The sequence below is a fragment of the Ornithodoros turicata genome, chromosome 7, assembly GCF_037126465.1.
Source record: "Ornithodoros turicata isolate Travis chromosome 7, ASM3712646v1, whole genome shotgun sequence".
NCBI lineage: Eukaryota > Metazoa > Arthropoda > Arachnida > Ixodida > Argasidae > Ornithodoros > Ornithodoros turicata.
The window spans coordinates 31,206,970-31,231,882 of NC_088207.1; the positions used below are offsets into that span (position 1 = coordinate 31,206,970).

The following is a 24,913-nucleotide window of genomic DNA, read 5'->3' on the forward strand; positions in this document are numbered from 1 at the left end:
CTGGCCCTGGCCAATCGCCCTGTGTGGCTAGTGTCCATTGTACCTAGTGGTGGAAGAAGAAGAAAATTGGCACGCCCGTTGAGGTCACAGTCGCGCGCTCAGTACGCTCAGGGACTGCAGCTGGTGATCGCATCTTGTTCTCACAGCACAGGGCCACCATGGAAAAGAAGCAACGAAAAGGAAGTCAACGTGTCAGCCGCACTAGCAATATCTCGAAGCATAAGCCAAAGAAACCGAAAGATACTACGAAAGAAAAAACGTCTACAACGAGGGATAGGCTTGAGGAACTGATTGATTCTCAGAAAACCGATCCCGATGTAACACACCAGAGGTCATCGCGGTTCACCTCATCCATGAAGTAAGTCGCTGCAGCGTATTCACATTTTTTCGTTCGATGTTTTGAATGATCCTGAACCCTGACAGCAATTAGACAGCAGCGGCGCACGCAGCTGCCTAATGTTTCAAGTTGCTTTCGCGTTGTCATCTCCCCAGCATTAGACTAGGAGATTAGACTAGGAGCACAACCACATGGAGCACAGTAGGAAGGCGCTGGACGCACCGCTTCATATCAGCAGACATTTCGGATGGTGTCTGCGGTTGGCGCCATTACTAAATGTTTCAACGTAGTGTACATTGTTTGGCCTCGAGCGATTTCACCCAAAATGTTGTAGCTGCCGCAGGCCGGCGCCACCGGAAGATACGCGCCAAAAATAAACGTTGACGCGCGCTCACGGGCTCCAGTTCTTAGCGAGCCGAGTGCAGCCTCCTTCTGTTGCCCAAGGCAGTCCTTACACCGTTTGGCCTTTTTGAATTCGTGCGCATGCCATTTGGTCTACGTAATGCAGCCCAATCCTTTCAAATGTTTATGAACGAAGTGGTGCGGGGTCTCCCGTTTGTCTTCGTTTACCTCGACGACATACTGGTTGCTAGCAAGACCCCGGAGGAACACAAGCACTCCCTTCGTCAACTTTCCCAAAGGCTGGACGAGCATGGCCTAGTCCTCAACCCCGCGAAGTGTCTTTTCGGCCAGTCTTCTCTGGAGTTTCTGGGGCACCTGGTTTCCCAGGAAGGCATCCGTCCCCTTCCTTCAAAGGTTCGCGCAGTGCAGGATTTTCCCATACCCACCTCCCTTCGCAAGCTCCGGGAGTTCCCGGGATTGATAAATTTCCATCGTCGATTTATCCCGCACTGCGCAGACATCCTCCAGCCACTCACGGACCTGCTTTTCGTGCTTCCACAAAGACTAACCAGCCCTTCGACCTCCCTACTGAAGCGCAAGAAGCTTTCTTCCAAGCCAAAAATGCTTTGGCCAACGCCACTATGCTGGTGCATCCATTTCTTCGACCCCATTTCGGCTCATGGTCGGTGCCTCAACACACGCTGTCGGGGCTGTGCTCCAGCAATCTTCCTCCACGGACTGGAGGCCACTGGCTTTCTTCTCCCAGCGCCTTAAACCATCTGAGGAGAAGTACAGTACCTTCAGCCGCGAACTTCTCGCCATCTATTACACCATCAAGCATTTCCATTACTACCTCGATGGAAGCCATTTCCACGTCCTTACATATCATAAGCCTTTGACTTTTGTTTTCAAGACCAACCGCACGACCTATCTTCGGTGATCTTCGTCACCTCTCCTTCATTTCCGAGTACACCACGGACATTCGCTTCATTCACGGGACCGACAATCAAGCGGCGGACGCTCCCTCGCGCATCGAGGCTATCTCTGCTCGTGCTCTCACACTCGATGCTCTCGCAGCTGCGCGGGCCTGCGACCAAGAGCTTCAAGTCCTCTTGTCGGCACAACCAAATCTTCCCTTCGCCTGGAGTATGTTTCCCTGCCTCTTGCACATTGCGGTATCGCTTGTGACGTTTCCGGTTCTGCGCCTCGTCCGTACCTGCCCTCTTCGCTTCGTTTCTCCGCGTTTGAGGCGCTGCACAACATTAGTCATCCTTGCATTCGGGCTACGAAGCGGCTATTGTGCTCACGTTATGTCTTGGCCTGATACAAACACCCATGTCCGGCGCTGGACAAGATCTTGCACTGTCTGCCAGAAGAGCAAAGTCACTCGCCATACTAAGACCCCTCCTGGCCACTTCCCCCCACCCGACGGTCGCTTCCGTCACATCCACGACGACCTTGTGGGCCCTTTACCACCGTCCCGAGACCAGCGCTCCTTACTAACCATTGTCGACCGTTACACCCGCTGGCCCAAGGCCGCCCCCTCAGTGACATCACGGCGGATACCGTAGCTCGCGCCCTCGTTTCAACTTGGATCGCCCTTTACGGCTCTCCCACGCGCATCACAACAGACCAGGGCCGACAATTCCAGAGTGCCCTTTTGAAGAACCTGATGGCTCTCATCGGTGCTCACCATATCAGCACCACGGCAATACCACCCTTCCTCCAACGGCCTCGTCGAGCGCTTTCATCGTCAGCTGAAAGCTTCGCTCATCGCTCGCGAGGCCCAAACCAGCTGGGTGGATCACCTGCCTGTTGTCATGCTGGGCATCCACCTTTATTCACGTTTTCATTACGAACTGCGCAACGGTGAATTCCGTTCCTTTTGAATTATTGTCATGATGGAACCTTTCATATCGCGAAGAAAAATTTTTGTGCACTTCAGTGTCAAGGGTCATATATAGTTCTCTTGAGGTCTTCTCCCGATTTTGCTTTTGCAGGGACATTTTTTCAATGTCGCAGACGGAAAAGGCAACCATGAGGGAGAAGGGTACTGTGGTGACGATTGCAGTGCTCCTGGCTGTCGTCGCCATTGTTTTGTTCTTTACCATTTTGGCCGCTCTGCTTCGAAAGTCTCAGGACGATATAACGCGGCAGCCCAGGCACGTTTCAGCAACAAAGATGGGGTCTTACAGGAAATGGATCGCTGTGGTAGGAACTAAGAAATGTGAAAAAGTGCCAAGGTAAGTCGCATCATATATACCGGACATACTATCAGCTGTAAGTGTGAGCTGCGGCTGCTTCCACGCGGTATTCAAGTGGCCCAAGCAACGTCGGCATTGGAACTTGTGATCATCATGGTTTGAGGCGTTTATATACCGCCCACCAGTTGAATGGTCATATTCACGATGGTTTTCATCTATGATTACTGTGATCGTTAAACATCACTCCTGTGGAAGTCGACAGTCACAATCGACTCGTATGGAGTCTGCTCTCTATTTATTTTATTTTTTTCAAAGGAAGCAGCCCTGTATCAGCACTGTTCCTCTATAGCTTACTTATGAAATTCGTGAGTGCGTGGATGCGACCTAGTTGGTTAGTGTCATAACAAGAAGCGAGACTGAGAACAAACGGTGAGCATGAACGCTGTGCTCACCGTTTGTCCAGGGAATTTCCCAGCATCCGCAGCCCCCTAAATGTCCCACAAAAATCTTGCGTCCACCCAGACGGGCGCACACACAAAAATACTGTCCAGAAAGGCCAAAAGCTCAGGAAGCAGCAGGTATAAGCGTCCCCCATTAATTTTAGGTAATTAGTCATCTTGTACTTGCATACTTTCTACGAAAGGATGTCCTCCTGGCCATGTAACTCAACGGCAAAAACATAAAAATTCGTATTTCATTCTTAACTAATATTTTCTTAAATAAAAATATATAATATTAATTATAATAAAAATTTTAATTCTAATAAATAATAAAATGTAATTTTATAATTTTAATAAATAAATCATATTTTTAATAAAAATAAATTAATAAAAATTAATAAATACATCATCATTATTAAAAAATTATTAAAAGCATTATTAAAAAATAAAAATATTCTGCTCATTGATAAAAATGAACACCCTGTATACGTATTCCGATTCTGTTTTTCAACTACATGTGTGACTTCGTGTGTGGTGTCGTTCGTGCGCGCTATGTCCCAAGTGATGTGACTGTTCCTTTCTGCATCCAGGAAAATCTTCGCGAGGAATGGAACCATAGGCGACGCTGCTGTCGCAACTATACTCTGCGTATGCGTAGTGATGCCGCATAGATGTGGCCTGGGAGGTGGATTCTTCGCCACATATTACAATAGGTGGGCTATACACGGTATGATAACGGTGAGTATACGACACGCAAACGCCTATCTCGTCGTTGTAGAGCTCAGAAGAAAGCTTACGCTATCATCAACCGAGAGCGAGCTCCGAACGCTGCCACAATAGGGATGTACCATAAACAGGAAGATTCCGTCCACGGTAAGCAATTCTTCGGGGACATCGTGTCGTCCGTCCTGTGCATTACCACCGGAAGGTCAACACAGCATGGTATCAGCTCATGGGAAATTTGTTCAACCTTCCTTGTTAGTCACGGAAAGAACGGCAAGCCGAGCTGGTGATGAAAAATAAAACAAAAAAAGCAAAAAAGAACAGAAAATGACTGTTTCTTTTACAACTCATGCCAACGAAAGAGATCCCAGACTTATCCCACTTTTTAGTACATTTGCTACGATGACATCTACATACCAGCATGTGCCTGCAAAAGATAATTTAGGGCCGTCCCCGATTTGTTGAAAACGGGCGGCGTACGCCTTTTTACGACTTATGCTCTTCATAATTGTCACAAAAAAGGCGTACGCCTCCCGTTTTCAACAAATCAGGGCAGAAAACATCATTCGAGATGATGATTGGCTAGGAGCGTGCTATATGCGGTGAAGTTCATTTCTATGAGTGTGGGGTTTAACGGAGTTAAAAAAGTGAGCCCCCTTGAAGACGCGAAGGGCAACAACGTTGCCAGATGAGAGCCAGGCGCTCTGTCGGAGCCTAACATGACGTCAGAGTTCTCAAAATTAAAAGAAAAATTCTCTAGCTTTCGCGTCGTAGAGCCAAAATATTTTGCAGGAATGTAAAGTGAGACAAGAAGATTTCAGTAACATAACTTTGGTAGGATTCTGAAAACACGAGACACGAGAAGCGGACATGAGCTTCGACTTCCAGTCTACCTCAGTCCCTGTCTACCAGTCTACCAGTCCCTACCTCACGTGACTGTCAGAAGTCCTAGAAAGCGTTGTAATCGGAAAAACGTGTGCAGTAACCAAAAAGGCATTATACTGGTCATGTTGGCCATATTATGCTGGTCACATTTTTTTCAAGAATGTACTCTTTAGCAGCACGATAACCTCGATCGTGGCTGTTACACTACACAAAAAGTGACTTCACCCTACACGGCATCACCATCAAAGTTTATTGTGCACAAAAATCCTGCGCGAGCGGCGTTACATTGAAAAGGGGGATATGTCATGCTCGTGGGTTTTGTTCAATGTCTGCAAAGTCACACAACGATGCTAACGAGAACGATGAAAACGATGCTAACAGGACATGCATGTATAGAGTAGAAACATACATACATGTTACACATTTTGCATTTGCGTTATTCGAGGAAACCCAGCTGCAATTACTTCACCACATATACGGTTTCGGATTTTTCGACTTATCCCCTTGTTGCATACAGAGGTTAATTGTCGGCAAACTGTAACCAGGTCTAACCTGATTTGGTTACTAATTGGAAGCTCGCCTAGATAGCCTAGCATCTGTCCCCATCAATTTATGAGCCCTCGAATTACGAACTCCTTCGCTTTATCGATTTGTACCATCCAATATGAACGGCTTTAACGTTAACGTTTTGTGTATCCTTCGTTTCGAAAGCCGACTGTTGAAGCAACCATGTGTTGAAACTTCTTATTGCACGTGTGCACAGGGCCAATAGCGGTGGCAGTATTCGGAGAGCTCCGTGGGTACGGCGCGATACTTGCTACTACAGGATCTAGCGTGCCTTGGGAGGACCTTTTCGACGATGCCATCAATTACGCCCAGAAAGGCTTTGTCATCTACGAAGATCTTGTAAAATTCATGAGACTACTGGACCCTCTTCATGCCCTAAATCCGAAAATTCGGTAAGTACGGCGCACTGTCGATATACTGGATAAGGAACCAACGAAAAGTCGACGCTTGGTATAACATATTGTGAGGTCGACCGGACAATTATTGATGTGTTGCCACTGGCACGCCACACAGAAACTTGCACATTCCATACAATAGCCGTGATGACATGAATCACGTACGGTCTTACAAATCAAGCTGTCTTACAAATATAATTTTTGTGGCTCACAGTATCACTTCAAAATATGTTGCCATATAGGAGAATGTAGCCAAATAATTTCCAAAATCAATCTCGGAACACACACACACAAAAAAAAAATCTGTGCAAACAGCAGAAACCTCATAAAGATACGCCTGTGTCTTGAATCAAAAATATCGACCTACAAGTTCCAAAATATACAAAATGTGAAAAATTGTGTGAAAAATGTGAAAGTTCATGAGTTGTGGACGTCAGCACCCATGTTGTGGATGTAACTGAGTGACAGGGTTCAATGAAGGAGTAAAGTAGAAATGAACATCATAATTTCTGCAGAAAACATCAGTTCTATTCTCCTCTCACATTTTGCTCTTTCAGCAATTTTCTATTTCTCCCGGTTAGTTTTTGAAACCGAAAGAACAGCAATAGTTCATGTTCTACATATTCACACAAACAAACATTCAGAACAAAACTCTCTCACACCTTGAGGGTCGTAATTTGCGTTCTAATAAACGAAATCGAACCCAAATATGCTGCAAATGTGAGTATCGCGCATTTGCGAAACAGGTCCGCCGCGAGAACGCGATGCCACACTGCCGCCTCGTCGCAGAACAAGCATCATAAGCCAACACCACTAAAAGCTAAAAGTGAAAACGATACTCATTCTGCAGTGTCCATAATGCCACCACTTGTCCATATCTGATTTGGCGGCTCTATATGGGCTGCCATCATTGGATATGCTTGAGGCGGTCGCCCATCTCCGGACAGGCATAATTCAAGGGTCGCTCAAGGTTGACACTTTTATTTCTTTAAATACAACGGAACTTTCGGGGAGCACCAAACTGCGTCAGTTTGCTACCATTGCTTTTGCATTTGACGTTCAAAGAAGTGGGCTGCCGCCGTAGCCACGGCTGGGCATCTTTCTGGAGGGCTTCATCTGTGTGGAACGTCTTTCCTCCAAGGTGCGTTTTAAGGGGCCCAAAGAAATGGAAATCGCTTGGGGCTACATCTAAGCTGTGAGGAGCATGGGGGAAGACCTCCCAGCGCATTTCATCTAAGGTTGCCACCATCAAATTGGCTGTGTGAGGCCGGGCATTGTCCTTCCGGACAACATCGCGAGCCTTTTCTTGCGAATTGCGTTTTGCATACGGCACCCTTTATCAATATGTAGTAGTACGTGCTGGGCATTAAGCGTGACCGCTTCCTCCGAGAAGTCCACATGGATAATACCCGACATGTCTCAGAAGACAATTCCCATGGACTTCCCAGCAGATGGCCGCATTCTGTTTTCTTTTGGCGACTGAGAAGCTTTATGTCGACATTCCATGCTCCTTCTTTGGTCTCTGGGGTGAAATGAGGCATTAAGGTTCCATCATAATATGAAAATCAGGTTTCAGGTTTCACATGTGATGATTTACTGCAAAAATTCCACCCTTCGGATTGAAACTGGTGCAGCAGCTGCTCAGGGACTGCCATGCGCACTCCCTTCTGGTCACAACTGAGGTGTCGTGGGAGGCATCTTGCGCTGACTTTGCGGAACAGTAAGAGTTCGTGGGAGTCTTAGTAGATCGTACGCTATCACGTTTGCGTACGTAAGGAAATAGCGTTGATGGTTCTGTGCACACCTATACCAGCAAGAACTTTTCGCAGTGCGCAGAACCACCTGCGCTATCCCATGCGTACTCAAAGGCAATAGCGTAAGCATGCACTAAAACTCGATCTCTATTGTCTCCATACTGCCGACACTAATCGCCGGTTCTCGAGGGTGGCTTGCCAATGACAGCGATGTTCACTGGCGTGACTGCAGTCGGACGAACGTGTCCACGTGGTTCATTCATTCGTCACCACATGCCGCCCTTCGCAAAACTGTATGCACCATTCGTACACTCTTCTCCTTGACATCGTTTGTTCCTCTTCTGTGCATGTAATCTTTGCAAAATCTCAGCTGATTTGACGTTCCTTCAGAAGGGACGTGATTATGCATCGCTGTTCCACAGCTACAGACACACTGCTCTCAGCCATGATAGCTGCCGCTGCTGCACGTGCACGTACCACTGGCCCGAGGACTTCATGCACTGAAAGGTTCATTCAGTCTGCCTTTTCAGAAAGAGCTGGCGCCAGCGCTCGGCTAACTAGCAAAGTAGTAACTGGCTGTCAATCATGGTGTCAACTAAAACCATGTACGTGCTGTCTCCGTTTGTCATAAAGGGTTGCATTGTTGACTGATTCGATGAGTTACAGAATGGAGAGTCCGTGATGTAACATTGTACCTTGGGGTGTACTCATCTGTCATCGCAGGCTGGAACAAGGTTATTACCGGTGTTCTGTGTCCGAGCAGTGCATATGCTGTGCATTGATATTGTGCTCAAGCAATTCCTCCCTTTGAGCATTGTCTGTTTGCGTAATCGAAAGAAATTTCAACTGTTCACCCTTCGTTTTGTGTCGGAGGCGAGCAGGACTCTCGAATTAACCGTCTATTCGGTAAAATTAATAGCATATATCTGCTCTAGGGAATTCTAGGGAATGTTCTGGTCTCCCTTCAAATGCGCGTACGCAGTGGAGGGGGGCAAAACGGAGCCGGACCTTCATTTATGGAGAAGGGCCACATGATAACGCGGTTTATCTACGGGTGGGCCAATAACACGGTCGTCGGGGCAGCATTATTTGCGGTTCTGTCCTTGGGAAGATTTTTCGGAATGTATTTCTCGGACTTAGTGCTCCTGGCAAGTTGTCTTTCTTTTATATTTCTCTCTATTTCCTTTTAAGGTGCCGCGCTCATTGTCTGTTATGGAAAATACGAGAAACGAACAGCTACACATTATTGCGGAAGCTTATTAAGATGAACGGAAGTAGTATAGTTATCAGGACTGCGTGTGGTTTCGTACCATTTATCGTGTTTGAGCATGGCCCCTGATATATCATCAGTGTCCTAAAACTGCCCTCACGAAAGGTCTGAGGACGTTCTGAGTATACCATATAGAGTGCCAGACTGACATGATGAGGATGATTTGACTTTCCTGAGGATGTCACCCCTGTCCATGCATGAATGCTCTTAGAATATCCCTCGGATGACAGCGTGTTCTTGGGGAAAGCTCCGACATGTCTCAGAAGTAGTTCAAAAGTAACATGGTTTTGCTTTTGATTGTTTTCTATGGCAAGAATTCAGGCACGAGAGTTTTATGTATTCCCTGTAGTCCATGAGAACAGCATATGGGTACGTTTTCTCCTGAAAGTGAACTATTTAATTTGTTTTTCATTAAACAAATACATCAAATTCTGCTTCAAAACACGTTTCAGTAGAAGTGCGTTTTTTCCTTTTCTCCCTGGCTCTTTAAACTAAAAAGAAAGGATTCGAAGAATTCTAGATTCGTAGGATTCGAGGATTCGCAGAACCTATATTGGATTCAGATTCGGGAAATTCTGGATTCGTCCCATCTGTAATTTTATGAAATGGCCCATTACACACGGCGCCATGTTCGCGCAAAAGAATCGGTCAACCTTGAACGACCCTTATGCTATACACAGTAGCTCGCAAAACAGTTCATATATTTTCTACTAGGGGTGTGCCAATCGAATCCTCCAATCCTAAGCAGGGATTCGAGACTCGGAAATCCGAATCCCAGTGCCCCAAACGGCGAATCGAACCTTTCGAATCCACCAACCGCGTTTGTTTGTTTCTTTTTCAAATTGGCGCCTCAGGTCGAGTCCGCCGAAAGCCTCATTGACCGACGGGTGTTTTCTTGTTCGTTCGTTTGTTTACATTGCTCTAGACTGAAAGGGTTACATTACAAGTTCAAGAGTAGCACGGTTTTGCTTTTGGTTCTTTGTTAGTTTTATGGAAATAATTCAGACTCGAGAACTTATGTATTTCTTGTAGTCGTTGAACAACATGTTAAATGAATTACGGTTAAGAAGAAATACGGATATATTTTCTCCTGAAACTGCACTATTATTTAATTTGTTTTTCATTAAACAAATGTTTCATATTCTGCTTCAAAATACCTTTCAGTAAAAGTTTTTCTCTGCCGTTTTAAACTCTTCGAAAGATACGAGATTCGTGAGATTCGTTGATTCGCAGAACCTTCCTTGGATTCGGATCCGGATTCGTAAAGTTCTGGATTCGTCCCATCTGTATTTTCTACGTATTTCCGTTTTTACGTGTACAGTGTTCCCTAATCTACGGATTCCCTGCTCCACTTTTCGTGAACTCGAGCTCTGTAATGTGTTATTGGCATTATAAATCATTGGAATCCACGCTGTTCGAAATTCGCGCGCAGTCGCGTGCGCGACGTTAGGGCTGGGGACTGTGGCGTGGGGTAAGCGTGACATGGCTATTTCGCTGCGACGCTTGGCCGCGTCGCTGCGACGCGCCCAAGTGGCCGTAGTGTGAAAGGTGTGGGAGAGGAACGCCGACACACACGTCACGAAGAAGTCGCGCAAGACCATGAGGAGATGCGTGGGTTGTTCATAGACGTTGTCACGTTGCTCTCTCTCAAACCACCAGTCTCCGTGCGCTCCTTAGCCTCGTTCCCAGCGACGACACAAGAGGGATAGACTGCCAAAATCTCTTCCGATTGGAATGAATACTGGTGGCCGCCGTCTTTAATGAGTATGACTGACTATAACGAAACGTTAAGATCCGGTAAACATCTGTGTGCCACGCGGTGGGAGCACAAATGGCCGCGCCCCAGAGCCGTTTAGTAGGAGTGTTTGGCCATTGGGAGGAGCCTGTCTCAAAGCGCGCCATTTGACGTCCCACGATGGGCGGCGCCAAGGCCAGTGGCACCATTTTGGATCAGAGCCATCGCCTTAAAATCTCCCATTCGGCCATTTTGGAGCAGAGGTACACCTTTGAAATTCCCCCGTGCCACCGCGGCTCGCCTTTCATCCCGGTCGAGTGGGCGGAGCGATGAAGGCTCTGACGTACACGGCGGCCCCCATCTCCGGGCGGCAAAGGATCACAGAATGGCTTTGAATGCCTTGGATCGCGTTTTGTATATAGTTGTAGGTAGGTCCGCTGCCGGCTCTCACGACGAAATGCCCAGAACTCTGGACATAATGCTTGCGACACACTTGTCCGGTATCTGCACTGAAAGGTATTAGCGGCCCATGAAGGAGCTGCAATGCTGGTGGGCAGTATCCCGGAGCCGGAAGTAATATTCTGTCGTAGCCCTTTTTGCCGGGAGATACAATCCTGCAACACCTGGAGATTTCGGGAAGGATAAGCAGCGAGCTGCTGATACAAGCAAGCAAGCGATACATCTGTTTTGTGCGCATCTGTGTGTGCAGGAGAATCCTGAACTATACGTAGGGTTCCGTGTTTTCGGTTTTAATCGAAAAACATACGCCGATTAAATTTTCTCATTCGGTTTTAATCGAAAAACATACGCCGATTAAATTTTCTCTCATTCGGTTTTAATCGAAAAACATCGAATACAGACGAACATTTCCGGAGCCATGACAGATAAATTGCTGCCCAGCTTAAGATTCCAACATGCCCAAGCAGGCTTTCCTTTATTACTTTCTCTTTCTTTTTTTTTTTTTTTTTTTGTATTTGCTACGGTTGGATGACCTGGGACCAATTGAGTGTTCCAGGGTGAATCCCTTTGTCCCGGATCGAGTGCGCTTGTTGCAATATCCTCCTTCTGCCATTGTAGAGTCAAGTAGAATCTCGGTCACCGACCTTTCGTTGTTTAGTGGAGAGGTTGCGACACTACATGCGCGCCTGCACTTTCCACGTACGGCGCTCCTGTCTTTCCACGGCTCCCGAGATGAGAAGAAAAAGGAAGAGGGCCTCGGACTGTTTTTGCGGAAGATGTTGTCGTATGCAAGTATTGACGCGTGACAGTTAATGTGGGCTGTGAAAGAGGTGCGGCGCGCATATCGGAGCACGTGCAATCGCGGCGCCACGTGAATCTCAAGAATTCTCGTAACGAACAAGGAGCACTTGCAGCACTTGTAATTGCTATTCGCCGATAATTGTCAAGTAAACCACGTACACGCAAGGAAAAAGCATCGAAACACTCCGATTTCGCCAAAATCAATAAACATCGAAAAACATACGCCGAATCCGCCCGAAAATAAACATCGAAAACGCGAAACCCTAACTATACCGTTAGGGAGCGCTCTTCTAAAGAATAAATCCAAACTGGTGTCGCAGCTTTTGTGAAAAGTTGATCTAGTCGTCTTTAGTCGTGTATCAAATACATGATGTGTCAGGCTTCCCCATTTTTGCTTATTCTCTCTCTCTCGATATTCTACAGGAAAATGCTGACCGATAAAGAAGGCAAGCCATTGAAAGAGGGGGACCTGCTTGTCAACAAAGATTTAGCGGACACATTACGTAACTGTTCGGTGGGAGGACATGATATTCTCTCTGTTGGGCACTACGCCGATACAATGGCTGATGAGATTCGGGCGAAAGGTCGGCGTCCGTTCTACACTGTTGTCGTCAATGGGCATCGATTTGTATGTCTCACGCAGGCGGCATAATCACGTCTCAAGATTTCTCCAACTTCAAACCCATTCTGACAGAACCGGAGACGTTGGAATTCTCCGACGGACACCAGATATTCACGGTGCCCTTGCCATCGGGCGGCGTGCTGCTCGCCTACGTAATGGGTATAGTAGACCACTTCCGACGTGCCGACGGTACTTTGTCAGATGATGAATACACTTGGCACCGAATTATCGAAGCGTTGAAGTTCGGTTTCGGCAAGCGAGCCAGCTTACGGGATCCTGACGCTGTCGACATTACAAAAGAACAGGTAGGGCAACACAGCTAATCTTCCTGTTGTCACTGGGAAACCGTCCCCTCTGTCTGTCTTTTTTTTTTTTTTTTTTTTTCAGAGAACAGCTCTGCTCAAACTGGTTAAGTCTCTCGTGTCATCGAGAGAAACGAAGACGGTTTCGTCCAAAATTTCGGACCGCCCAGTACCTGATACAGAATTCTACGGACTAAGCCCAGACGAGATTCGCGACCATGGTTCCGGCCAAATTTGTATGATAGCCCCGAATGGTGATGCCTTTGCGATGACTACAACTATCAACACTGAGTAAGTAACTATGGTTAATTTACGCGCAGTAATCCTACAGGTGGCACACCCGGTGAAGCAATGGCCTTCCAAATGTGAGACTGGTGAGACCGCCACCATGCTGTCACATGGTATTTAGGACTACTGACATTGAAAACATGGACATTACTGGGACGCTGTACAACTAATATACACACAGCGCCAGAAGTGACACGAAACACCAACATGAACGGTGTATACGATGAAGGACCTTGATCGACAGTCCCATCCCAAATTACAATCCTGAATGAAGCCATATGGAATCGTTAGCATCTTGGCAACGACGTCGACGACCTCTACCTGTATTGTCGACAGCAATTATAGCAATAGCAGTTATCTATAGTAGTGCTTCCTTCATCGGTACAGTCACGCCCTGAATGTCCACCAGGTCATCAGGAATTTCAATCTCGTTTCCTACAATGTTCGAACTGCAATTTTGTATACAACACTAATCTAAAGCCTGGTCCGCACTATTGCGTTACAATACGTCCGTGCGTCAGCGTCTCTGTGTGACAGATGCATGGGTTTCCAATTGACGTCCGCACTTTTGCGACGATACCTTACGAGAAACGATTTACAGACGAGTACGTGAAGTGAAGTAGAAGATAAGAGCGCGCGGCGGCACGGTTACCGGGGCAATGATTTCTTGCGTCGAACCTATGCCTCCGTCGCTTTCGAAGGGGCTTGCGTCGGTTCGCAGAGCGACGCAACGCTGACGGAAGTATTGAAACGCAATAGTGCGGACCAGGCTCTAGGGTAACGATAAATCTAAACGAATAGGCATCTAGCAGCACTCCATGCCTTAATACAGGTCACAGTTGCTCCATGAAATCTGTCAGGAGGACTGTCCGAGCACGTGAACAGTATTTCCACGGGCGCGAACAGCACCTTCCTAGCTTCCTGCAGCTGACGTCAGATGCTACGAGTTCAGGAGACCATGTGATGACTAGGAGTATGTGAACGCCAGCAGCGGCTGGTCAGCGACGCTACATTATTAGTTGCGCGTAGATGCGCGTCCTGTTGGAGGCAGACTAGTTTTGCCACAGTGCCCCTCCGTTGTCACAGTGGCCGGTCTCCTGCAGTTTGGAGAGGCCGTCGCCACACGACGTATTTATTACGCTGTCCTAAAGTAAATTGCGCCGTGATATTCGGTAGGTCTGCGAAATTATTTCTTGTGGTTTCTCCTGACGAACCAATTACGGTATCTAAAATGTAATTTCTTCCTCTGGTGTCTTCACAATCTTAGCGAAGTTAAGTCATTGCAGTTTTTGCGTCTCGCACTTTAGTCTCCCATAATATTGTTCCTCGTTGTGAAGCCGGAAGTATCATGAAAATTAATTTCTCCTTTTTGAGAATCTACCGACACATCTGGCAACATTACCGAATCTCTGACCAGAATAGACCACTACACTCAAGAAACGTCATCATGACGTTGGTAGGCAGACTGAAACCGAAACAAATCGGAAGGGGAGGGCTGAGTTCCCTGAGTGCGCACTTGTTCGCTGCCTCCCATTGATAGAAAAGTAGGACCGTTGGCCGCGTCCGTTTCAGGGATCATCGTAATCCCCACAAGACAGTAGCTTTCGGGCGCGACCTTGTTCGCCTCTAGCTTCGAGCGTAGTTCAACTCTACCAGATTGGTGGCGCTGTCGAACGCTATGACGTAATTTGTTGACAAACAGGGAGAAGTCTATTCCATTTATTTCATTTAGAATTTCACCTACACATTGCCAGCAGCTGACGTACAAATGAGCTATGAGACTGCAAAACATTCCTGCAGGTTCGGAGCATTTTACATGTCAAGTTCCACGGGCATTTGGATGAACAATGTGATGAACGATTTTGCGACGCCGTACAGTGAGAATGTGTACGGTTTGCCGCCTACGTTTCCCAACTATATTGCGCCTTGGAAGCGGCCCATGTCATCGCTGGCTCCCAGCATTGTAATTGACCACAAAGGCGATGTCTCTGCGGTCATTACATCCACAGGATCTGGAACCATTCTCTCTGGTTTGGCACAGGTAACTGGTAAATCGAGTGCGTTCGTATAAAATTACGTTCCGCAAATGTCCAATCGAACTTCAGGTATTAATGCGGATGATGTGGATGGGACACACTCCGAAGGAAGCTATCGACTGTGGTAGGATTCACAACCAGCTCTATCCCGACGAAGTTCGTTACGAGGATATTGCTGACAATGTAAGTGCTAATGTAGTGCCGTATGTTGTTTGATATGATGCCTCCACACATCTGTTTGCCTCTGGCTATACGCCAACTGCTACGGAGAGCTTCATGCGCAAGGCTATGGGCGACGTGTCACCCATGACCTTGCATGGGGCTCTCAGGAGTAGCCAGAGGTATAGGTTTCGAGGGTTCGACGGTCAACCCCCTGGGATGGTACCTTCGGTAGCGCAAACAGGGGAAACAAATGGTGAAATCCCCCCTCCCCCCATGTAATGTTCCCGTAGGACCCTTCCCGAAATAGTGATCTGGCTACGACTGCTCTGTAGCACCCCATGAAAAGTCTTCGACATACGACATGAATGCTACGATGTCTTCTGGTAGATGCAGTCCTGCGAACAAGTGTAAGAGCACATTATGAATCAGCTAGACCCGTGAGGATTATTCTGGAGGGTGACCACTGTGGTATCGCCGACACCGCCTGTCAACAGCGCACTGCTTGTCAGGTCATCTCGGGCCATTTTTCCTCCGTATCACGGGGATGTGCACACGAGGTGGTATCAGAAAGTTCTAGGCGCATATGAAGGCAAATATCTACTACCAAACGGGGCTCCCCGAAGGTCCTGTTCTTCGAACACGTCCAGCAGCTTCTGCGATTCACGCTGGACCTCGTTCAGGGTTTCGGAACGGCGATCCTTCAGCCTAAGCAGACAGCTAAGCTCCATCACTGGAAAGAGGAAGAAGTCTCAGGTGAACAAATCCGGCGAGTAGGGTGGGTGAGGAATGGTGATTACTCTGCTGTGACCCAAAAGCTGCCAAGTTTCTAACAGCTCGCGTGGCTCAGTGGTTATCGTGCTAGCCATGTCACGTCAAGATTGGGAACGTACCCGGGTTCGAATCCAGGTGACGGCTGTGCTGTCTGGGGATTTTACTTGGTTCTCCTCGGACGCTTTCAGACATATGTGGGCACAATTCCCTTAGAAGTCGGCGGTGTCATGAGTGTTTACTAAACGTTTTCAGTTTCTAACCGTGTTTGTAATACTCTCGTGATGGAGCATCCCATTGCCCCGCGCCACACATAAGGCAAGTTGCGCGGAATCCCTTCCCTCAAACGCTTGAGAACGGGATAACTGTCTGGCCCTATCGGGGACAAATTCACGGTGCACAGGTCCGGGAATACCGAAAAAAAAAAAGCAAAAAAGATCAGCATGTACATATACTTGGCCGCGCTCCTAACTTGTCACCTTTCTGCGGTCTTGGGGATGCTGAGCTCTCCCTCTGTGAATATAGCTATTTGGTCTCCGGGCCATAACCGTGTACCCATGTCTCGTCCCCAGTATAAAAGTTGCTCACGGAGGTCCAGACAGTTCAACAAGATGCTTCTTCTGTTCGGTGGTCAGGACTCTAGGCACACATTTTGCCGCAATATGGCGCATGCCTAAGACAGTAGATGAATGAATCTTCTACAGTGCTCATACACAAGTTAATTCGCTTATCACATCTACGTTTTCCGGGGTTGTGCTCGTGGAATACCTCCCTGGTCCCTCCTCGTCTGCCAACGATGTTCTGTCTCTCTTGAAGCGCGAGTGCCTCTTGCACGACTCATTGCCTCATATTACCATAAGCCTGCTGGACCATCTCAAATGTCTATGTTGCAGATTTGCCGAATTTCACGTTTGCTCTCTGCTCGACTTTGCTGCAATCGCAACGGCTCGCGTGCACGTGTTCACAAAAAGGTGTGTAGCACAGGAACTAATATTCAAAAATGGATGCCACACGGCATGAGAACAAAAGGTGGTCATTGACATCAACTGTTGCTCGCTCTAATGTGTCTGGATTGGGGAAAGTAACGCCATCCCTTTCCATTCTTCGAAACAACAATGGCGGCCACGGCATGTGTTGGCATGCTACGGCCGCCATTGTTGCTCCAAGGTCGAGGCGGCAAAGATCAGAGGATGGCAGTACTTTCCCCAATCCGGTGACTTTAGTGCGCTCCAGAGTACGCTCGTCCCCATGGTGCCATCTCGCATACAGAGGCAGTCTCGGAACTTTTTGGTCGCACCTCGTGCTTCATAGGCTTCTCGTCGTCTAGTAAGTTCCTCCAGACAAAGTCGTTTAGTGTGTCCAATTTCGATTTCACAGCTGCTGCAGAAAAGTACTAGCTGCTTCCTGATCCGTGAACAGTCCCATGACATGTTATGCTAGGGGCCGTCAAGGCAGTCCTGTCATTTGTCTGCAAGCATTATGCACCATACAGTCAATTATGTACAGCTCCCGTCAACTTTAATAATAGCACTGAAAAAATCGATATAATTTGCCGGGGCGATAGCAGCCACCCGGGGGGCACAGGGTGAGGTGAACAAAACTCTTGTGTTAAACTGACAGAATAATTTTGTTCAATCAAGATTTCCTCATGTCCATGCTGTAATCGCGCCCGGGAACGAGACCATATTTTTCTCAGTGTTATTAAGGTTGACGGGAGCTGTACCGAGCAGTAAACAGCAAAACCTTTTCAGTTACGTACCAACTATCCCAGGTGCCTACGTTAGTGGAACCTAATAGTCGTACTGAATTTATGACAGGCAGAATATGCTGCTGACGATATCCTTCAACTGACATCCCCATATGGAGCTTGCCTTGGCCCTCTGCCTCAATTTTGTCAGAAGGCATTCACATTAAGAAGCATCAGAAACTTCCTACCCTAATCCACGAACATTTGTAGCACAGTGCACAATGCCGGATCATGGCCGGCATTGTCAAGCCCGTACCCGGCCCGTGCTCTAATGTACAGTGCTTGACAAAAGTTCACGGAACAGGCTCCGGCGCATTGCTTCCTCAGAGTGACATGCTAGCGGCGAATGGGACCGTACGGACTTATTAGACATGTGCCTAGGTAAGCCAGTCACCCAGTCGGTATGGTACCATTCGATGCTATTGTCACTCTGAGGAAGGAATGCGCCGGAGCCTGTTCCGTGAACTTTTGTCAAGCACTGTACATTAGAGCACGGGCACGGGCCGGGTACGGGCTTGACAATGCCGGCCATGGTCCGGCATATAGCGAACATATTTCGCGAGACTGGATAGCTGAATTTTCATGTCACTATTTTCCATTGGGTATGGGATCTCATGGTACTCTCATCTGAAAACTCACTTTTTTATATGTGATCATGCTTATTTCGTGTAATGGGTCTAGATTTCACACGTGCACTCACACATATTTGGGGACGATTGGTGTGGCTCAGAGTCCGGCACGAGGGTCAGTTAGGTTAGCCGTTCTGACATATTTCGTTCGCGTGAGAGTTCGAGTAAGGGGAACTAACACCGGTGCATGCTAAAGTGGTGACGAGTCTGTCTTGAACCGCAAGGTACATACATATCGCCCACGCGCCGCTGCCTTCCCAAGCAGGCAAGCACCAAGCACAGAGCGGCTTTCCGGCAGAGAAACACAGCCGATCCGTTCGGGTGTACCTCCTCACTCTCCACCAATTAGCTGCGTCCTTTCATTCGCTGCGCTGTGCTCTTTAGTAAATCGAAATACGCCTTTGAGACCGGGCCTGAGCATGGAAACAGTCGGGTACGGGCTGGGCCCGGGTCGGCGGAGTCGGGCTGTAAATCTAGAAGACGTCGGGCCCGGGCCGGGTGCGGGCCGCAGCAACCGGGCCTGGGCCGGGCATGAAAATTAAGCCCGTGCAGTGCTCAACTGTACATACTCGAGTTAATGACGTACCTTTCTTCAAATATATTACAGTCGAACCCGTTTATAACGATATTAACGGGAACACGAAATCTGATTCGGGAGCACAAAATCATGTTATGTATCTCTACGTTGACACAGCTTTGCCAGGTTTTCCAAGGGCAACATAATCGCCTATACCAGGTGAAATCGACGACTTCGTCTATTACTCGTCATCCAGTGCCGTGACCATCAAAATTCTCACTATCGGAGCCTAACTGTCCATTAGAGCGCGCCTCGTCCACGAATAGATCTCTACCCGAGAAACGTCATCATGACGTTGGTAGACAGACTGAAACCGAAGTCGGAAGGGGAGGTCTGGGTTCCACGAATGAGCACTTGTTCGCTGACTCCCATTGAAAGAAAAGTAGGTCCGAAGGTAGCGTCCCTTTGAGGGACCATCGTAATCCCCTCAAGATCCTGACTTCTGGGCGCCACCTTGTTCACTCCCTAGCTTGGGACGTAGTTAAAGTGTATACCAAATTAGGGACGCTGTCAAACAATATGACGTCATTTGTTTACAAACAGGGAGAGGTCTATGTAAAGAGGATTTTATAAAGATGCGCTCGCCAGCAAGCAAGCGCGGCGAAGCAGCGTGAACTCTTCGTCCGTCGTCTGCTTCGGTTATGGTTTACCCTGCTGACGCTGCTGGTGCGCACACCTTCTGCCTCCGTCTCTGGGCGTCGTAACGTTTTAAGACCCTCCAAAGTTCCCATGAGCCCTTGCGTGCCACAGGTGACGCTTGCTTTTGTAAAAACGTTTATTGGTCAACGCGTGTTTGGGTTGCGACAGGCAACTGTCTGCCAACTCACGTTTTGCAGGGCACGATACTTCGCAACAATGTATTGCACAGGTACAAAATCCGTTGGGCGCGTGCAACTTTGAGCCATGCCATGTGGCTTTCTCATCAAAACGCGTCCCCGAACCACAGACGCCATCGTAGCACGCTGCAAATAGAAGGGACAACGATTTGTTGAAGGAGCAACCTCCTCTGCCTGTCGCGAGCCCTATCAAAGTCGCGCGCATCTAATCCCCGTCAGTTACCGCAGATAAACGCAATGCGTTCTCACTTTAGTGCCCATCAAGGGCAAAAGCTCTTGAAAATGACAGCGCAATTTGTTTTCAATGAAAAAAAAAGCAAAGAGAAACATGAAATATTGCTTCTCTATTTTCATGGGTTTTACGTGCCGGCGGGAGAATTCTTTCGAGCAAACGCTTTCACGATGATCGCTATATCTGTGTCACGTTTGCATGCCCTTCAATATGGGTGAGCTGACGGGAACCAACCATGTGATCGTAATATCAGAGTTCTCGTAATATCGTACTCGTTATCGTTACCCACAATAAAGTAGAGAGTTCCGCAGTTTACTTTATTAATGAAACAAGGGGAGGGTGCAGGCTTACTGGCATAGATCCACGAAGAAGACCGAGAGACAGACACTTACTCTGCACACGTCATCTTCTGGGTCCGTGGACTAGTAGTACAAGATAAAAAGTAGTGTAACTAGTAGTTCGACCATACGTCGACTACATATGGTCGAACTACCGCCCATCACTGGTTTGAACTATCCAAAAGTCTGAATTAACGGGATGGCACTGCAGAAACAAATACGAGGCTCATTCGTGCATTTTCTTGTTTAAGGACATCATTGCCGGTCTTCGGCATCGTGGACATAAGGTGAAAATGGCTCCATGGGAAGGAAATGTACTGGCCATAGGTCGCGACGTCCATGCCAACGTCTGGAATGGAACCTATGACTACCGCAACGAAACTTCCGGAGGGGTGGATGGCGAATAACAGCTGCTTTTTGTCATTCTTTCTTGCATTACTCATGCATTTATTTTTCCCTCCACGCTTTCATGGACTGGTTTGTGATAGGGAAGACTGTGACCGCTTGTGTTCGCCATAAATTTGGTGTAGTAAGGCAATATCTGAGCAGATGTGTTACAGCTGTTAGTGATTTTAGTCTGGCCCTGCTAAAGCCGTCAAGAATATTTGATATACGATATAGTCCATTTGGTTAACTTTGTGGCCCGTGGTTTATGGGAGACCTGAGTGTTTGCTCCCTCAGAGTTGCAGCAACAAAACAGCACACTGAAGCTGGATGTTTCCATGTTGCTTTCTTCTGTTTGTAATGCCTGCAAGGCAAGCACATTTCAAATGCATGCTCAAGACAGAGGTGCACCTCAACTCCCCATTTCCCAGCATGCCATGCATGAGCTAGTTTCTCAGCTTTAACACCCTAAAAAGCACAAGGTTTTGTGAACAGGTTGCCCCTAATGTACCAAAAGTCCAAATCCAGAAACTAGCACTCACATGCAGTGCTGATGCAATGTGCTACATGGACTATAAGTGCATCACTGAGAAATGGGCGCTCAGGTGTACCAATTGATGATGACACACTTACAACTGTAGTAGCAGAAGTCTCAACAACTGATGAGTAAAGTGAACCAGGAGAATCTGGACAATAAAATTGTGTATCTTCAATATCCATGCTCCCTTCTTGACTGTCTATGGGACCAGTATCTTCGTCGACATTGATTGCTGTATTGAGTGCTTCCTCTGTCTCATACGGCCTAGATAACGATACAGGCTATCGATAAGGCCCATGGTTTTCTGTGGCACCAACTACATTTTACATGTGTTTACATGCTGAAAGATTTTTCAGCATCTAAGAGCACGCGAGGGTCACCACCCTTTCTTCAGGTGAAATATGCACAATAAACATGGGTTAACGTTATATTAAGATAAACTACAATCTGTCTGTGTTGGTCCTGCAGTATGGGAAATTTTGTAAAGTGGGCTTGAATTTTGTAAAAAGCTTCACCCCAAGCAGGGAGGCATCACGTGAAGCCCGCTTTTGGAAGGGGTCGTTCATATTCCATTTATTCAGTTCATTCGCGAATCGATTTCCGATTCGAATTTGAGAACTTGAGCATCCGCACAACCCTAAAAATAAGGGATTCCACGAAATTCCGCGCCAAACGAAGGATTACGCGATTAATTCTTGAACACTGAAAACACGGGGCCAGGGAAAGTAACAAACGGAAACTGTAAATATAACCAGTAACGGTAACACACAAACTGATTACGCACACTTAGAATAACGGAAACGGAAGCGACAGTAATTTACGGTAATAATTCGGGTACACAAAACCCGAATTATTGCAATTTCAGAACGTGGAGGGATTAGGTTTTGTCACGATCTCCTTTTGAAAAAGGAAAGAAAAGAAACAAGAAAAACAAAAAGCGGGGGGGGGGGGGGGGGGGGAGGTACCGAAACTGCGGTGGTAACGGAAACGAAAAATATTCAGTTACCTTTCCCTGCACGGGGTCTTAGTTATGAACTACACCCCAATGCCAATGAGTGCTTGTATTTAGCTAGCCTTCAAATTCAATCATCACAGTACAAGGGAACCTACTTTCCCTACTTTCGCTACTTTCCAGCCACCATAACAACAGGCAGACATCACTTTTACAAATATAGTGTGGCAAGCATGGAATAGTGACTCAAGCTTGACACTGCCTGGCGTGCAACTATGGTTCCTACACCTGTAGTGTAGGAACTCCAGGTACGTAGAGCTGAAGTCATGTACAATGCCTGTAACTTTGCCAACTACAGGCACAATTCAGCATTGAGAAGTGAAAACACTGTCACATTGTACTAGGCAATTCTTGTGACCTGTTTAGTTTAGAATTCTGAGGGAAGGAGTACGTGGGCCATACCTGTAGTACACGATCCCTGGAGCGAACGGAATATGAGTCATTGAAGTTAGAGGCATGAGGCTCTGAGAAGATTCAGACTCTGGCTGGGGAGTGATAATAGTGATGGGTAGTGGCCCATGGGCGTTGAGGAATATTGTATGAGGAAAAGTCTCTGTCGGTTTCTTCATTGCTATTGGTACATATGACCTGCTCGTGGTTGTCTGCTTGGCTGGCTTTTTGGGAGGAGGCTCCTGTGAAGATGCTGGGTTTGTATCCGCGTTTCCTTGCTGGCTCTTATCATGTACATCTCCTCCTGCAAAATTAATTTCGTGCTCCGACCATACTGCAACATTGTCTAGAGCTTACTAAATAAAAATCTAGCTAAGTGGTTAAGAAAATTATTCCTGGTGTAAGAGTCAAGTGTGTTATCCAATACAATATTATGCAGAATTCAAAAGCAGTTTTCTCCTATATTTGAAGCCATCTTCTCGGATGTCATGCGAACGAGAGTACGTACATTTCTGTGGCGCCTATTCCTGCAAGTGTAACGCTTACCACTGAGAAGTAGGCACTCTGTAGCAGATAGGCCTTGTGGTCAATTTTATTAATTTTCTCCTAGTGAGTGAGCATTTATAAGCAGGGTGCCGTACCGCAAAAAATACGGGTTCGGTGCGGTTTGCTTGGATTTCGTTCCGGTTCTGTAGGCCATACCTGGGCCATATACCAGTTAACAAACCGGTTCGCAGCCCCGAACCGGTTTGCGAACTGCTTTTATGAGGAAATGCGTGGCCAATAGCTTACTGTTGTTGTGCACTACTTTTTAAGTAGTTTAAGTATAACTATACTAACTACTGCATCAAACTGTAATTTAACTACTTGTAAGTACTACAACACAGCTGCACTAGTTAACACTACCTTGCAACTACTAGGATGTAGTTGCAACTACATTTATAACTACTGTAACTTTTGTGAGCGTTGTAATACACATGATCGCTGAGGTGTAGAAATAGCGAGTGGGTGCATGGGGAGCGAGAAGACAGGGATCTCCCACACTCTGAACAATCATAGCACAGCACGCACCCCTCCAATACTGATGTAGTAATGTGCCATACACTGAAACAGCCTCCAATCTGACGACAGAGAGGGCATAAGCTTTTGGAATGTGCTGTGTGTATCGATCGTTATGTACCCTGATTAACACAAAAGACATACTTTCTACCATAGCATTTCTGTACAGAAACTTGACAACGAATGCCTCCATTCCGCATCCAACCAGTCTAATTCAACCTGGTTGACCTACGCTCCGACAGCTGACGGTCCTGTTGCAGCACATTAGATACTCTTTGAACTCCCCGTCGAAACCCATTCCCTCCCCACGCGCTTCGTGCGTGGGTGCCAGGCAAACCATGCATGTCTGTGCACCTGCGCTGAGCATTGCAGTGCGTTATGCAATTCTCTCCCTGAATGACAATGCTGACTGAGCTTTTGCTGCCTGCGCCAGGTGCACAGTGTGTGTTATTCGCAACATGAAGAAAATTTCAGAGTTGTCGCTAATAAACGCAAAGAAAGAAGGTCGTGAATCACACGGAAGGCTAAGTGAAAAAATGCAAAGTAGTTGTAGCCTGCTGTAACCTAACTACTGTACTTAATTAGAAAAAAACAAGCTTAAACTACGATTTATGCAAGTAGTCTCTAACTACTTTTTAACTATCATGTAATAGTTTAACTATAGTAGTCCAACTGCAAGTATGTAGTTAACTACTGCATATCCCTGACATTGACGTTTTGAGTGGTCAGGTACACCCTTTAGCGAGAGAAAGGAGAAATGCACTGTGTAGTCCTGCTACTTTCTCTTCCTCAAATCTCTTTTTTCACACGCACAGTGCCAGCAAGATACACCTAAAGGAAGCCTAATAACAACAGCATTTTACATAGACGACGGTACTTGTCGGCACACTGCATCATTCGATCTGAAGCCGTACTGAAGCATGTCGAGCCCACAGCTCTGTCGAAGCTCACAGCAGTGTATCAGTTAATCCACAACACAAATGTAATGGGTCAAGACAAAACTGCACCACCAGTAAGCAGAACTACATTTACTTTTCAAACCACGACCAATCAAGTAGGTACGTTCCTTCTCCACTCCTCA

At 47.1% G+C, this 24,913-nt stretch overlaps 2 protein-coding genes across 2 annotated transcripts in view; one reads left to right on the forward strand and one right to left on the reverse strand.

Annotated features, from left to right (window-relative positions):
- On the forward strand, positions 1 to 21,548 carry LOC135400807 (scoloptoxin SSD14-like). The gene is made up of 11 exons (XM_064632730.1): positions 1 to 358; positions 2,680 to 2,922; positions 3,914 to 4,036; positions 4,102 to 4,196; positions 5,695 to 5,890; positions 12,336 to 12,496; positions 12,556 to 12,839; positions 12,922 to 13,127; positions 14,925 to 15,165; positions 15,230 to 15,343; positions 20,701 to 21,548. Exons 1-11 carry the CDS (start codon positions 159 to 161, stop codon positions 20,854 to 20,856), a joined length of 2,019 nt encoding a protein of 672 aa, XP_064488800.1. The 5' UTR covers positions 1 to 158; the 3' UTR covers positions 20,857 to 21,548.
- Positions 20,408 to 24,913, reverse strand: part of LOC135400808 (uncharacterized) — an 8,372-nt gene continuing 3,866 nt past the window's right edge. Inside the window, exons 7-9 of the mRNA XM_064632731.1 lie at positions 22,786 to 23,077; positions 21,467 to 21,635; positions 20,408 to 21,197 (exon numbers count right to left, since the gene is read on the reverse strand). Of these exons, the coding sequence (XP_064488801.1) occupies positions 21,045 to 21,197; positions 21,467 to 21,635; positions 22,786 to 23,077 (614 nt within the window). The 3' untranslated portion in view covers positions 20,408 to 21,044. The remainder of the gene's footprint in view (positions 21,198 to 21,466; positions 21,636 to 22,785; positions 23,078 to 24,913) is intronic.

What these genes read in the sequence shown, in the direction of transcription:
- LOC135400807 (XM_064632730.1), top strand. Translation starts at nt 159, where the DNA reads ATGGAAAAGAAGCAACGAAAAGGAAGTCAACGTGTCAGCCGCACTAGC. An exon ending in CGGTTCACCTCATCCATGAA is followed by an intron (nt 359 to 2,679) that starts GTAAGTCGCTGC and finishes TTGCTTTTGCAG; the next exon opens with GGACATTTTTTCAATGTCGC. An exon ending in AAATGTGAAAAAGTGCCAAG is followed by an intron (nt 2,923 to 3,913) that starts GTAAGTCGCATC and finishes TTCTGCATCCAG; the next exon opens with GAAAATCTTCGCGAGGAATG.